The following is a 13,862-nucleotide window of genomic DNA, read 5'->3' on the forward strand; positions in this document are numbered from 1 at the left end:
GATGGATTATACCATTGAAAGCTATGATCACATTTGAGACGTGACACTGAAAGAAGAACTTACATATGAATCTTTCTGTTTCAAGAGAAAAGGATAACATTGCAGGGAGAGCTTAATTTGCGTTATATAGTTAAGCAATTGTGAGGCTCAAATGCTCTTCCTCTTGAGAGGAGACTAGGAAGGTTAAAGTTTTAGAGGCCTCCAGGTGCTGGTGGCTCACGCCTGTAAGCCTAGTTACTCAGGAGGCTGAAATCTGAGGATCATGGTTCAAAGCCAGACTGGACAGGAAAGCCCATGAGACTTTCATCTCCTTAATTGGAGACACAAATAAAAAAATAAATAAATAACACGAATGGAGCTATGGGACAACACTCAAGTCCTGAGTTCAAGCCCTAGGATGGCCACAAAAAATTTTTTTTGATATAGACTATGTCATTGAGAATAAAAGATAATACAGATATGTTATATATTAGGGCACTTTTTTAGTCAGTTGTGGGGCTTGAACTCTGGGACTGGGCACTGTCTCTGAGCAATTTTGCTCAAGGCTAGTGCTCTACCACTTTGAGCCACAGCACCACTTCCAGTTTTCTGGTGGTTAACTGGAATAAGTCACAGACTTTCCTGCCTAGGCTGGCTTTGAACCGTGATCCTCAGATCTCAGTTTCCTGAGTTGCTGGGATTACAGGCCCAAGCCACCAGCACCCAGTTTGACATTCTTTCTAAATGGTTAGGGACCATGATTCTGTGCTGAAACTTCGAATCTCAGGAGTTATGTGATCACAAATGTGCCATAAAGTAGGATGTGGCACACATCAATATCCCTACTGTTCAAACAGACACAGGTGTGTGATCAAAGAAATATTGGATTTTGTTCTTGGTGGCTTGTGTGAGTGCATCATCAGCTGGCTTCAAGAAAAATACAAGCCAGGTGTCAATGGCTCACACCTGTAATCCTAGCTACTCAGGAGGCTGAGATCTGAGGATCACGGTTCAAAGCCAACCCAGGCAGGAAAGGCTGTGAGACTCTTATCTCCAATTAACCACCAGAAAACCAGAAGTGGCGCTGTGGCTGAAGTGGTAGAGCTAGCCTTGAGCTGAAGAGCTCAGGGACTGAGCTCAGAGTTCAAGCCCCATGACCAAAAAAAAAAGAAAAGAAAAAAAGAAAAATACAGCAAGAATGCAATGCATTTATCTGATCAATACCATCAGAGGACAAAGAAATCGTTTTTAAAAAGGAAGAAACTATGAAGACTTAAGTAAAAGAGAAATATGTTGCTGACTTGGTTAAAAAAAAAACAAAAACAAAAAACAAAGCAGCAACAACAAAAAACAAGCTCCTTGGTAATTCCAGCTTTGATTGAAAAGAATAAGTTGATGAATGATGAGATTTGAATAATTAAAGATGCTTTTTGTTATCTCAGTTCTCAGAGAAGAAAAAAATATATCCAGTGCCATTTGCAGATGAGAAGAATGACTCTCTAGAGGGCAGAGGCAATCAGCTCTCAGGAAATAAAAGCCCAGGCCTGTAATACCCTCAAAGACAATCACTTAATAACCCACAACGAAGCATACAGGAAGCAGACCTCAGGGTCAGCATAACTTAGTCTTGAGTTGTTTTAAGAACACACAAGCAAGTAAATTTCTTGTGCAGAAAGAAAAATGGCTTAAATGTCTTCCCATTAAGTAAGGTCATGTCTAAGAACTTGGTCTTCTATTCACCTAGAAGAAAAGGCAGAATTGCGTCTGGCTCTACCAAGTCATATTAAGCTAAAGCAGTGGCCTAATGTCAGCAGCAGTGTTGTCTGTTGCAGAAGCCTCTTGCACCTGAGTGGGGAACTCTGTGTTGAGATGAGTTTGAGATGGGTCAGACAACACAGGCAGGATAGACACAACTGCTTTGCTTTGCTTGCTTGCTTTCTTCTTCCTTCCTTCCTTCCTTCCTTCCTTCCTTCTTCCCCCCTCCCCCTCTCTTTCATCAGTTGTGGGGCTTGAACTCTGGGCCTGGGCTCTGTCCCTCAGCTCTTCAGCTCAAGGCTAGCGCTCTACCACTTGAGCCACAGCACCACTTCCATTTTTTTCTGCTTTTGTGGTGCTAAGGAACGGAACCCAGGACCTCATGCAAGGCAAGCACTCTACCACTGAGCCACCTTCCCAGTCCCCACAACTGCTTTTCGTGGTGACATGGAGATGATTAACCAGAGCATCCCCCTCATAGATAAGGACCCTGAACCATCAAGAGGTTAAACAAGCTCTACATAACTCCAATGCCTGGCACTATATACCACCTAACTGGAAATGTGGTCTACTGGACAGAGTTCCAGCCCCAGTGCTCAGGATGAATCCAACTGACTATTTGTATATATAGAGGGCTGGGTAACTGGGGCTTGAACTCAGGTCCTGGGTGCTGTTCCTGGGCCCTTTCTTTTCTTCAAGGCTAGTATTCTACCATTTGAGTTGCATCTCTGTTTCTGGCTGTGTGTGTGTGTGTGTGTGTGTGTGTGTGTGTGTGTGTGCGTGTGTGTGTGTGTGTGTGACAGAGAGAGAGAGAGAGAGAGAGGAGAGAGAGAATTGGAGTAAGTAACAAAATGCTGAAATAAGGATACAGATGACCCATTGTAACAATGAGATGTACAAGATACTAAGTTGAAAATGAGCTTTACAGCTTGGTGGGGGGAGGAGTTGGGGAGGTGGGGAGGGAAGGGATGGTAGGGGAAAAACAAAGGAGGGGGTAACGATGCTTTATAGGAAGTGTACTCATTACCTTACTCATGTAACTGCAACCCCTTTGTACAGTATCTTTACAATAAAAAACTATATATATATATAAGAGTCCTCGTGGACTTCCCAGGCCAGACGGGTCTAACTGTGTTCCTCAGGTCTCAGCCTCCTGAGTAGTTAGGATTACAGATGTGAGTTACCAGCACCTGGCCCAGCTTACCATTTTTTCTTCCTTTCTTCCTTCCTTCCTTCCTTCCTTCCTTCCTTCTTTCCTTCTTTCTTTTCTTTCTATTTTTTCTTTCTATCTTATGTCTGAGACCAGGACTTAAACGCAGTATTTTCCACCTTCACTCACTGGCTAGCACTCTACCAACTAAGCCATACTTATTATTCTATATTGTTCTACTTTCTCTCCAATTGCAGAGAGCACAGGGGTTTTAACCAAGTCAGCAGTATGTGTGTGGGTATAAATATGTATGTGTGTATATATACATATACATATAGATGCATATATATACACATACACACTTTAGATACAAACGATATAAATTTGTGGCAGATACTAAAGGTCTGCATATGTTCTCCATATCTGTTCTTGAGGTTACCAATATTCAGCTTCTCTGAATATTGTTACCTTCTCCTGAATCCTGTTACCTTCTCCTAGTGTTCCATATGCCCATACAAAAATGGCACATGATGTCACTCCTCTGGAGTGAAACAGAAGGCATCCATTCTCTCAAATAGATTTGTTGGTTGTTCAGTCCCTGAAGCCCCTCATTTTAATGTCTCTCTCCAAACACTCTGGTCCAGCGGTGGACGGGGCAGGGAGACAAGGAGCGACACTCCATTCTGTAGAGCTTCAGAGAGAGAAGCCCCCACAACTCACTAACTCACTGGAAGTGAGCATGACTCAGACGAGAGGAAATCTAAGTAACTCTCTCTCCAGTTATCCATTCTTTGCACGGGTTTTCCGCCAAGCTGTTCGCTTGTTCTGGTTAGGTTTAGCTGCCTTGCTTCGGAGGCAGGATGGAAAATGAGCCTTCCTTCCCTCATACCAGTTTTCCTCACACCAAGTCCAGTTGACTCTGTGGGAATAATCCTGAGAGACCACTGGCAACACAGGTAGGAGAGACATGCTCAAGTTTTTCTTTTTGTTTTTTGGGGGTTTCTTTTGTGACTTCAATATGATCAACAAGAAGCTTAGCCAATGATAGTTCCATGGCTAATAACACAATGAAGGATTATCAGTTCAACTCCTAATCTGAGTATATTAAATTTTTTTTTAAGGTCTGAGACTGAGACTCAAACTCAGTCCCTGCCACTATGTGAACCTGTCTAGCACTGCTCCAAGTGGGCCACGCCTCCAACCCCATTTTACAATTAAGTGACAGGAAATATTCTACTCAAGTCTGTCTTTTTTGTGTGTGTGTGGGGCTTGTACTCAGGGCCCAGGCACTGTCCCTGAGCTCTTTTTGCTCACAGCTAGCGCTTGTACCACCTTGAACCACAGCTTCACTTCCAGGTTTTTTTGTTTTGTTTTGTTTTTTGAGTGGTTAATTGGAGATAAGCATCTGACAGGGACTTTTCTGCCTGGGCTGGCTTCGAACGGTGATCCTCAGATCTCAGGCTCCTGAGTAGCTAAGATTATAGGCATGAGCCACTGGCACATGGCTCTTTTATTTTTTTAATTACCTGCCACATTTACCTATTAACAGACTACAAGGACATTTGGAAAACACATGTAGTAGTTCCTACACTTCACATAGAACTTAACTTTTCTAAAAAGAACTTTTACCAAACCATACTTACAAGATCCCCTCCTGAGGCGAATGAAATAGACTGCATATGATGATTGGCAATAATCTGAAAAAAAAACATAAACATCATGATATGATAAATGATTGTTCCTAGTTATCGAGTGTCACACATGACAACCTCAAGAAAAGGAATAATTACTCTGTTTCTAATAGCAGTAAATTAGCTGTCCAGTGTGATTTTCAAACAACGGACTCCTATACAGCAAGAATTTGTGGTACAAGGTGCCCCTAACCTAAAAAAATGTATGGTTTTATTTACTGATGCTCAAAAGCAGAGTTATTTTGTCATGTTGAACGTGGAGATGATGGTTACTCCTGGGGCAGAGGAAGAGGAAGCCAATGATTATCTGATGCTGAAAATGGCACTTTTGATCTGGGTAGTAGTTACACAGACAAGTTCATCTCATGACAATTAAGCTACACATGTTATTTGCATATATTTCTATATTTCTATTTCAGTAAAAACTAAAGCAATAAGTACAAAGCTCAATGTAATCCTATCAGCAATAGCCCATTAATTAGACACTTTTGGGGGCCAAAGAGAAAAGTACATTTTATAAGAATATACCTAAGGGGCTGGGAAGGTCACTCAGTGGTAGAGTGCTTGCCTTGCATGCACAAGGCCCTGGGTTCGATTCCTCAGCACCATATAAGCAGAAAAAAGCCGGAAGTGGTGCTGTGGCTCAAGTGGTAGAGTGCTATCCTTAAGCTGAATTGCTGAGGGACTGCGCCCAGGCCCAGAGTTCAGGCCTCATGACTGGCCAAAAAAAAAAAAAAAAGAATATACCTAAAGTATAAACTAATAAGAATCATGTAAAGTTTTGGGAAAGATTTATTGAAGGGTATAAAAAAGACCTGATTAAGTAGAAAGATATTACAAAGATATTTTCTCTAGCCCTAAATTAATCTATAAATTCCACATAATTCTGAAAGAAATGCTACCAATGTCGTTATAGGAACTTTTCAAGATGTTCCCAAAATTAATATAGAAATATAAATCAATAGGGAAGTATAAATTACCGTGCAAGTATAAATTGCTAAAGCAATTGTGTATGTGTATGGGGGTGGGGGGGTATATGCACCAGTACTGGGGCTTGAACTGAAGAGCCAAGGTGTTGTCTCTAAACTTTTTCACTCAAGCCTAGCACACTACCATATGAACTATAGTTCCATGTCTGCCTTTTTGCTGGTTAACTGGAGATAAAACATCTTATAGATTTTCATGCCTAAGCTGAATATCTCAGCCTCCTGAGAGCCACCTGTGTCCAGTGAGCAAAAGACAGGATATACTTCACTAGATAACAAGACATAACAAAGATATATTCAAATCATTTATAAAATATGGAATAATAAATGCTCAAGAAGAGCTAAGACAATCTTCATAAAACAAAAACAAGATTTTCCCTGGACACCAATGACTCACTCCTGTATTCCTAGCTACTCAGAAGGCTGAGATCTGAAGAACAAGGTTCAAAGCCAGCCCAGGTAGGAAAGTCTGTGAGACTCTTATCTCCAATTAATCAGAAAAAAACTGGAAGTGGAGGTATGGCTCAAGAAGTAGAGTGCTAGCCTTGAGCAATAAAGCTAATGAGCAGTGCCAAGGCCCTGAGTTTATTTTTTTTTCTGTATCAGCTAGCTAGATATATTAGTGAAGTAGAAAAATCCATACTTTTTGAAAAAAATCAATTCTAATATTCAAAGGAAATACAGAAAAATCTTGTATTTGGCTACATAAAAACAAATTTTAAAACCTTTATATAAGACTTTTAAGACAAACAATAATAGGCAAGGAGAACATATTTGTAAAATGAAAAAGTTCCACATAGAGAGTTTATAAGGTTTTCTTACAAATCAGTAAGAAATAGAAATAAACTCCAAGTAGAACCAATTAATTCACAAAACAAATACGAATGCTTGAGAAACCTACTGAAAGATAATCAATCTCCAAGAAAGCTAAAGGTATGGAAAATAAAACAAGATACCACCAAAGTGATTTTAAAATTATTAAAATTCAACAAAATCCTATGTGGTGAGTGTGTGATAACTATGCACAGCTATTCTAGATATAGCAATTTGATAGCATGCACTGGAAGAATGAATACTCTACCATTACACCTTTTATTCTCGAGGAACACTGGAACATGGGGGGGGATCCATTCTTTACAGTATCAATGCACCCTTAGGTCAACTTCAGTACATTTACACAAACAAAAAACAAACAACAAGAACAACAAAAGACTGAATCAAAGCTAATTTTTTTTCACAACACTGTGGAGTCTTTTTTTTCCCCCTCCTCATCAAAACATGCAAATCCTTACAAGTATGTTAAGATCCTTGTGAAGGCGAAGAAAAGGAGATTGGAAGAAAACACATCAAATTGATCATTGTGGGAAGGGAGCTCCTGGGAAAAGCAATGGGACCAGATATATATATGTATTTATATATAAATATATGTATTTATATATAAATACATATATATGGTATGTTTCCCTCTGGTGAATGACTATACATATATATGTCAATAAACAGAAAGATAGATAGATGAGCAGAAAGGATCATTTATAGATAGATAGATGAGCAGGAAGGATCATTTATAGATAGATGAGCAGAAAGGATCATTTATAGCTAGATGAGCAGAAAGGATCGTTTCCTCATATGTGGATCCCTGATATATACTGTCCAGTTTGGAGACGTGGAATCTCCAGTTATTCACGCCTGGAGAGCAGGTCCCTTAAGCCTTGGACCAGAAGCCCCAGTTTCCAGGATGAAGAAAGGAGGGGGGCGGGGCCTGACTTGTTGCTATGGAGACCACGTATTGTCCAGCTTCCAGCATCCCGGGGGCGGGGCGGGGCGGGGCGGGGCGGGGCGGGGCGGGGCGGGGCGGGGCGGGGCGGGGCGGGGCGGGGCGGGGCGGGGGGAACGGAGCAGAGTACCGCGCTTGCCTATTGTGGGCCTCTTCGGTTTGCACAGGTCCAAATGCATCATGATGTAACCCACCACCACCACCACCACCATCATGGAACCGTGCGCAGAGACACAGACAGCAAACGCCTCCTTCTCCTTCCCCGCCATGGTGGCGGGGGCCCAGCGAGGCGTAGCGGGAGGGGGGTGGGAGGGGGAGGAGGAAGACCCCGCCCCTTCCCTGTCCCGGATCTGCAGAAGGACGCAGGCGCAGTGCATTACGTCAGCGCGCTCTCCCCCTGCTCCCGCGCCGGCGCGCAGGCGCACCGCCCACCCGGAGGAGGCAGCTCGGCTCAGGCAGCCCCAGGACGTTGCATTTTTTTTTTTTTTTCTTTTCCCGGGGTTTGGGGGGGGTGGAGAGAGAGACGCCAAGATAACCTAAGATCACACGTTTCCAAAGAGCCGCCAGCATGTCGATCACCATGGCGGAGATGGCAGAGCTGTCGGAGCTGTACGAGGAGTGCAACGACCTGCAGATGGACGTGATGCTGGGCGAGGGCGACCTGCCGCCGCCGCTGGAGGAGGTAGGCCCCATGGAGGAGGAGGCGGGGGCCGCGGCCCAGCCCATGGCGGCGGCGGCGGCCCCGCCACGGGGGAAAGGCGGCCTGGCGGCCGGGCCCGGCGCCGAGCACCCCGGACCCATGGCCGGCCTCGACTTCGAGAGCGAGGACGAGGAGTTCGATGACTGGGAGGAGGAATACGAGTACCCCGAAGGGGATCGGCTGGGCGGCGCGGGCTACCGGGTGTCCGCCGCCCTGGAAGAAGCCAACAAGATGTTTCTGCGAACCTCCCGGGCCCGGGAGGCCGCGCTGGACGGGGGGTTCCAGATGCATTACGAGAAGACCCCCTTCGACCAGCTAGCCTTCATCGAGGAGCTCTTCTCGCTCATGGTGGTCAATCGCCTGACCGAAGAACTCGGTTGCGATGAGATTATCGATAGGGAGTAAAATCACAGGCTGGTGGCAAAAGAAAAAAAAGGAGGAGGAGGAGGAAACTCCTTAAGGACAGATTCCCCACATTTCCGCCATCGTTTGGGTTGCCTTCCACAGAGCCCTGTGAAAAGCTGGGTCTTCAACATAAAAAGGAAAAAAATATATATATAGTTTTTGTTGTTGTTGTTTTGTTTCCCTGAAGAGAAGACAATAGGACAGTGACTGGACCGAGGTGAAAAAGGAAAAGAAAAAGGAAGGAAAGGAAGAAGAAGGGGGCGGGAGGGGGAGGGGAAAGGGCTTAGGACTGTGGAAGACTGGTTTCAAGAACGTCCTGGAACACTTGTGGCTCTGACTTTGGTTATTGATCGAGATTTTTTTTTTTTTTTTTCCCCTTTGCGTTGGGGGAAGACATCTTGTGGACACCATCCACCATCAAGATGATTTTTTTCAAGAGGAAACCATGACCAAGACAAACTGCCAATACCAGAGCCCCCTGACACTAGTCATAGAATGAGAAGGACAGAATTACATCCACCAGACACCTTTGAATTATTTGGACTTGAATGCCTATTGTGAAAACTCAGAATTCGTGATCTTAGACAAGGCGTAATTATCGGACTACATCTGCATTGTTAGATTCATTAAATATTCATGCCCCCGAAAGGATGAAGAAATTAAATTCATATAGAATGTCATGTGCTATTATTTTAAAATGTGTTTCTAAGGAAATCTGAAACGTTGTTAGTACATGTATCTTGATCATTTATAAAGCGACTGTGATCTATAATCAGGAAAATTAACTGTCATGACTCTTTTTAAGATGTCAGAAAATCAACCCTTCTTTTTAAAGTTTCAATTTAGACGTTAAAATGTGAAAGTACAAAGAAAAGCTATTTCTAGTACCCTTGTATACAAGGTATATCTTTTGTCTTGCTTGCTGTGTTTTGTTTAAGCTGGTGATTGAACTTCGTATTGTAAGAACTGTTAGTGAAAATTCTCAAGTAAAAGGAAAATCCCAAAATGTTTTTTTTACAAACAATTATAATTATACTATCTGTCTTTGAAGGTCGTAAACCTAGCCAGAAATCCACCTCAGTATCTGAAGTTTCTCTCTGTCTCCTCCTCTAATTAAGCTTGTTATTCCTTATGCACCAGCATTGGAGATAATAAAATTCCTTGTTCTGTGTGTTTGTTTGGCTGATAGTATTGCATGCATACATATGTTGGCATATTTCTTTTGTCCATTTTTCTAAGTTTAAATAATGTTCATAATGATCCACTTTCAAACACCTGATTTACAAATTAACTTCTGAAAGCTAAAGCTCAGGAAAGGACAGCCTGTAAGGATTTGCCAGCTGAGGAAAACGTTACCTTGCTGCTATGACTACTGCACTGAGATGCTGGTTCTGTGGGAGTAACAATTAAAACAGAAGGCTATGCCAAGCAAAGTGAGTATAAAAGCAGATCTCAACATGATCATTTCAAAGATTCAGATACTCTTCCATAATGACAGTAAAGAACAGATTCTATGTAGAAAGACAACTCAGCCTTTTACCCTCTTACCCACCCTTAGAGGAGAAATCCTATAAAGTGCCAGGACTGTGACAAGGATAATTAGAATCATTTGGAACACTAGCTTGGTTGGGTGGGGGAGAGGATGGGGAGTAAACTGTTGGTTATTAATCCTAGAGCCTCTTCCCTAACATCTTCTGTTGCCTTCTCTAGCTGGTAGCTGCAGTCAGATGAATGAATAGGTAGTAATTGTGCAGTGTAAATTGACAGGTACTCTTGAGGGACATGCCAGTGACCAATAAACTGGCCGGTTACATTTACCTCCAGATAAAGATGGCAAAAAAAAACAAAGAAGCCCAGAGAAAAAGCTCATAATGTCTACAAACTAAACCCAGAAAGGTAAGTGACAAAACCCATCATTTTACCCTCCCTGTGGCCCCAAAGCTTCTGGCATGACCAGTGCCAAACCTTCTATGAGACCGTGATCTACAGTAAAACCTTCAATATCAAGAACCTTAAGCCAGTAAATATTAGAAAATCATACCCTCACACAGGAATAACCTGATGGAAGGATTTTTTTTTTTTTAATTCAAAGGAATGCCAATGTAGCTTAACATTTGGGAAAACTTTTTGACCTGAAGAATTAGAAGAAAATGTTTTCTGCTTGAGTTTCAGTAGGCTATAGTATCAGCCCCAGAACTCATACTACTCTTCCTCTGCCCCTTCATCCACACCCCAGTCCAAGGATCAAAGCAAGTACATCACGTATCAGGTGGTGTTTAGTGTGTTCTCTGAGCAGCAAGTATTTGTACAGTTCGGTGTTCAATGGGTGACAAGTTGGCAAGTTGGTAATACTAGTATTCTAATTATGGTTATGCATCCGTGTTGGGCAGATTTTTTTCCTCTGGTTTATTAAACTGGAAGCATACTCTTACACATCTCTTTATTAGCCCTAGACTTCCAGAAAAAAATGGATGTGTTAAAGTATAAAATGACCTTGGCTCTCTTACCTGTTGACTGTCTAGATTCACCAGCGTGAGGCTACACGTGGAGATAGTCAATTGTATGTTCATTCCCGAAAACTGAAGATGACTTTTGCCAAGAACTGTTGAGAGCAACTTAACGGGGGCCTTTAAAAATAACAAAAACCACACTATAAATTAAGGATGTTGCTAGAGACTTAACCACTACAGTAATGTTTTCAGAACTTTAAAAAATGCTTTAAAACCCCTACTCTTCCTCTGATGAGAAGGCATGAGGTTTTGGTTTTTTTTTTTGTTTTTTTTTAACTAAACACTTTTACAAAGTAAAATTCAGAATCATTTAAGAAGTGAAATTTGAGGCCTCAGAACTTTTCTCCTACTTCTCTATTCCCCAAGAGTGAGGCCTGTTTTATATCAACAAATTCCTGAGAGTTTAGACCAGTTGAACTTTTCAATGCAAATCTTACAAAAGGAAACACAACCCACCAGGGACTAGGGCTTTTGCTTAGTGAACCAGTTCTGCACAAGGCCCTGGGCTTGATACACCCCAGCACTGCAGTGGGGGGGAGAAGAGAAGGAAAAACCAAGAGAAGGTTGGGGTGGAGAGGGGAAGGAAAAGGAAGAAAAGGGGAGCTGCTTTATTGAGGCTATCCCTTTTGCTTTTTGCTAGTATTGGAGCTTGTGCACGTACTCAGAGCCTGAGGGTTGTCCCTTAGGGTATTTGCTCAAGGCTCACACTCTTTAATACTTGAGTCACACCTCCACATTCAGCTCTTTGCTGATTTATTGGAAATAGAATTCCAGATTTGTCTGCACAGGCTGGCTTCAAGCCAAGATCCTCAGATCTCAGCCTCTCGAGCAGCCAGAATGACAGGAATGAGCTGCCAGCACCTGGCCTTTAACACCTATTTTGATATGCTCTTTGCCATAGTTGGAGGAACATAAAACAAGACAACCCATATACCTTTCGCTTTTTAATGGCTCCATTTGCTCCAGGGACAGCTTCACACAGGCGACTTATTGCTTCCCTACAAGAGAAACCAGAGACACTTAGCATACTCCCTAGGTGCTGTGACTATTCCAGAAATGTTAGAAATGATCCTGATCAAATTTTACCTAGACATGGAGAGACCAACATAAATGAACTCCCCTCCAGCCCCACTCTGCTTAATCCTTCTGCAGTTAAAACCCAGGAAGGCCGGGCACTGGTGGCTCATGCCTATGCCTATAATCCTAGCTACTCAGGAGGTTGAGATCTGAGGATTACGGTTCAAAGCCAGCCGGGACAGGAAACTCCATGAGACTCCTCTCCAATTAACCACCAGGAAACCAGAAGTGGCGCTGTAGCTCAAGTGGTAGAGTGCTCGCTTTGAGCTGAAGAGCTGAGGGACAGCGCCTGGGCCCAGAGTTCAAGCCCCTTGCCAGACCAAGAAAAAAAAAGAAACGAAGATCTAGCAACACCCTAATACTCAAAAAAGCTGTTTCACAGCCAAGGGGCCTACCATTCACTTCATCAATTTCCTTCCCACTTGGATGTTCAGATTTGGCCTTGTGTGTTGTTGGTTGGTGTCTTTTTTTTTTTTCCAATCAAAAAGGAAGTGGTGGCCAGGCACTGGTGGCTCATGCTTGTAATCCTAGGATGCTGAGATCACGGTTCAAAACCAGCTCAGGCAGGGAAGTCCCTGTGAGAATCTTACCTCCAATTAACAACCAGAAAACCAGAAGTGGTACTGTGGCTCAAAGTGGTAGAGTGCTACCCTTGAGCAAAAAGAGCTCAGGGACCAGTGCCTAGACCCTGAGTTCAAGCCCCATGACCAGAAAAGGAAAATAAAAAGGGGGAGTGGGGTGGTAGATCTTTGTTTCTGGAGAATACATTCCAATTATAACTTTAATAAAATCTTTCTTTTTTTTTTTTGGGTCCGGTCGTGGGGCCTGAACTCTGGGCCTGGGCGCTGTCCCTCAGCTCTTCAGCTCAAGGCTAGCGCTCTACCACTTGAGCCACAGTGCCACTGCTGGCTTTTTTCTTTTTTTTTGTTTATGTGGTGCTGGGGAATCAAACCCATGGCCTCAGGCATGCAAGGCAAGTGCTCTACCACTGAGCCACCTTCCCAGCCCCAACTTTAACAAAATCTTTATTGTGGTATTTTGAACTTAAACCACACACACACACACCATAGTTTTTGAGCACCAAAGAAGATCACAAACAGATGACGATGTCAGTAAAGGATGCTGGAGACTAGAGAGAGGTTCAAGGTAGTCTCAAATGGAACCTTATTGACCCAGTTACTGCTACAAGCCATCGACCGTTTATGTAATTTCGCAGAAGAAAAGGAAATCAATACCAAATTTCCTCCTTTGCTTTATTTTTCGGCCCTTACTATATATTGCACTTCCTGAGAGAAAAGCACCACTAAACTAAGTAGATGCCCCTTAATGGAAGTGGTGAATAAGCAAGCAGATGCCCTCCTCTCCGGAAGTGCAGTTATTAACTAAAAGCTTTTGTCTCTGCATGTATGAAAATAGAACAGTGAGGCCTGTTGACATGGTTTTAAGAAGAAAGGAGTGGAGTCAGGGGGAGTCAGAGAGTGTGGTTGATCTTTGTCTACATGTGCAGAAATGTTACAATTCAAGTCCCTCGTACAACAACTAAGTATGCTAACAGAAAGGAAAGAAAGAAACTGGGCATAATGTTTCATGCTTGTGGTACTGGTTATGGGGTGGAGTAGGCAGGAAGATTGTAGTTTGAGGCTAACCAGAGCCAAAAATAAATAAAAGTATGAAATCTTATCTAAAAAATAAAGCAACCAAGTTTAGGGGGTTGGGCTCAAATAGTAGAGTGCTTGCCTAGCAAATATATGGCTCTGAGTTCAAACCTCAGCACCACCAAAAAGAGGGGGGAAAAAAGATGAATACAAAATCCACTGTTTGGGGCTAGGAAT

At 42.9% G+C, this 13,862-nt stretch overlaps 2 protein-coding genes across 2 annotated transcripts in view; one reads left to right on the top strand and one right to left on the bottom strand.

The window, feature by feature from the left end:
* Window positions 1-13,862, bottom strand: part of Shc4 (SHC adaptor protein 4) — a 66,864-nt gene that overhangs the window by 15,595 nt on the left and 37,407 nt on the right. The window contains 3 exon segments of the mRNA XM_042687637.1: window positions 4,528-4,581; window positions 10,951-11,070; window positions 11,888-11,951. Coding sequence (XP_042543571.1) covers window positions 4,528-4,581; window positions 10,951-11,070; window positions 11,888-11,951 — 238 coding nt within the window.
* On the top strand, window positions 7,755-9,614 carry Eid1 (EP300 interacting inhibitor of differentiation 1). Its single transcript, XM_042687638.1, has one exon. It carries the CDS (start codon window positions 7,907-7,909, stop codon window positions 8,441-8,443), a length of 537 nt encoding a protein of 178 aa, XP_042543572.1. The 5' UTR covers window positions 7,755-7,906; the 3' UTR covers window positions 8,444-9,614.

The sequence above is a fragment of the Dipodomys spectabilis genome, unplaced genomic scaffold, assembly GCF_019054845.1.
Source record: "Dipodomys spectabilis isolate Male_0828 unplaced genomic scaffold, ASM1905484v1 ptg000108l, whole genome shotgun sequence".
Taxonomy (NCBI): Eukaryota; Metazoa; Chordata; class Mammalia; order Rodentia; family Heteromyidae; genus Dipodomys; species Dipodomys spectabilis.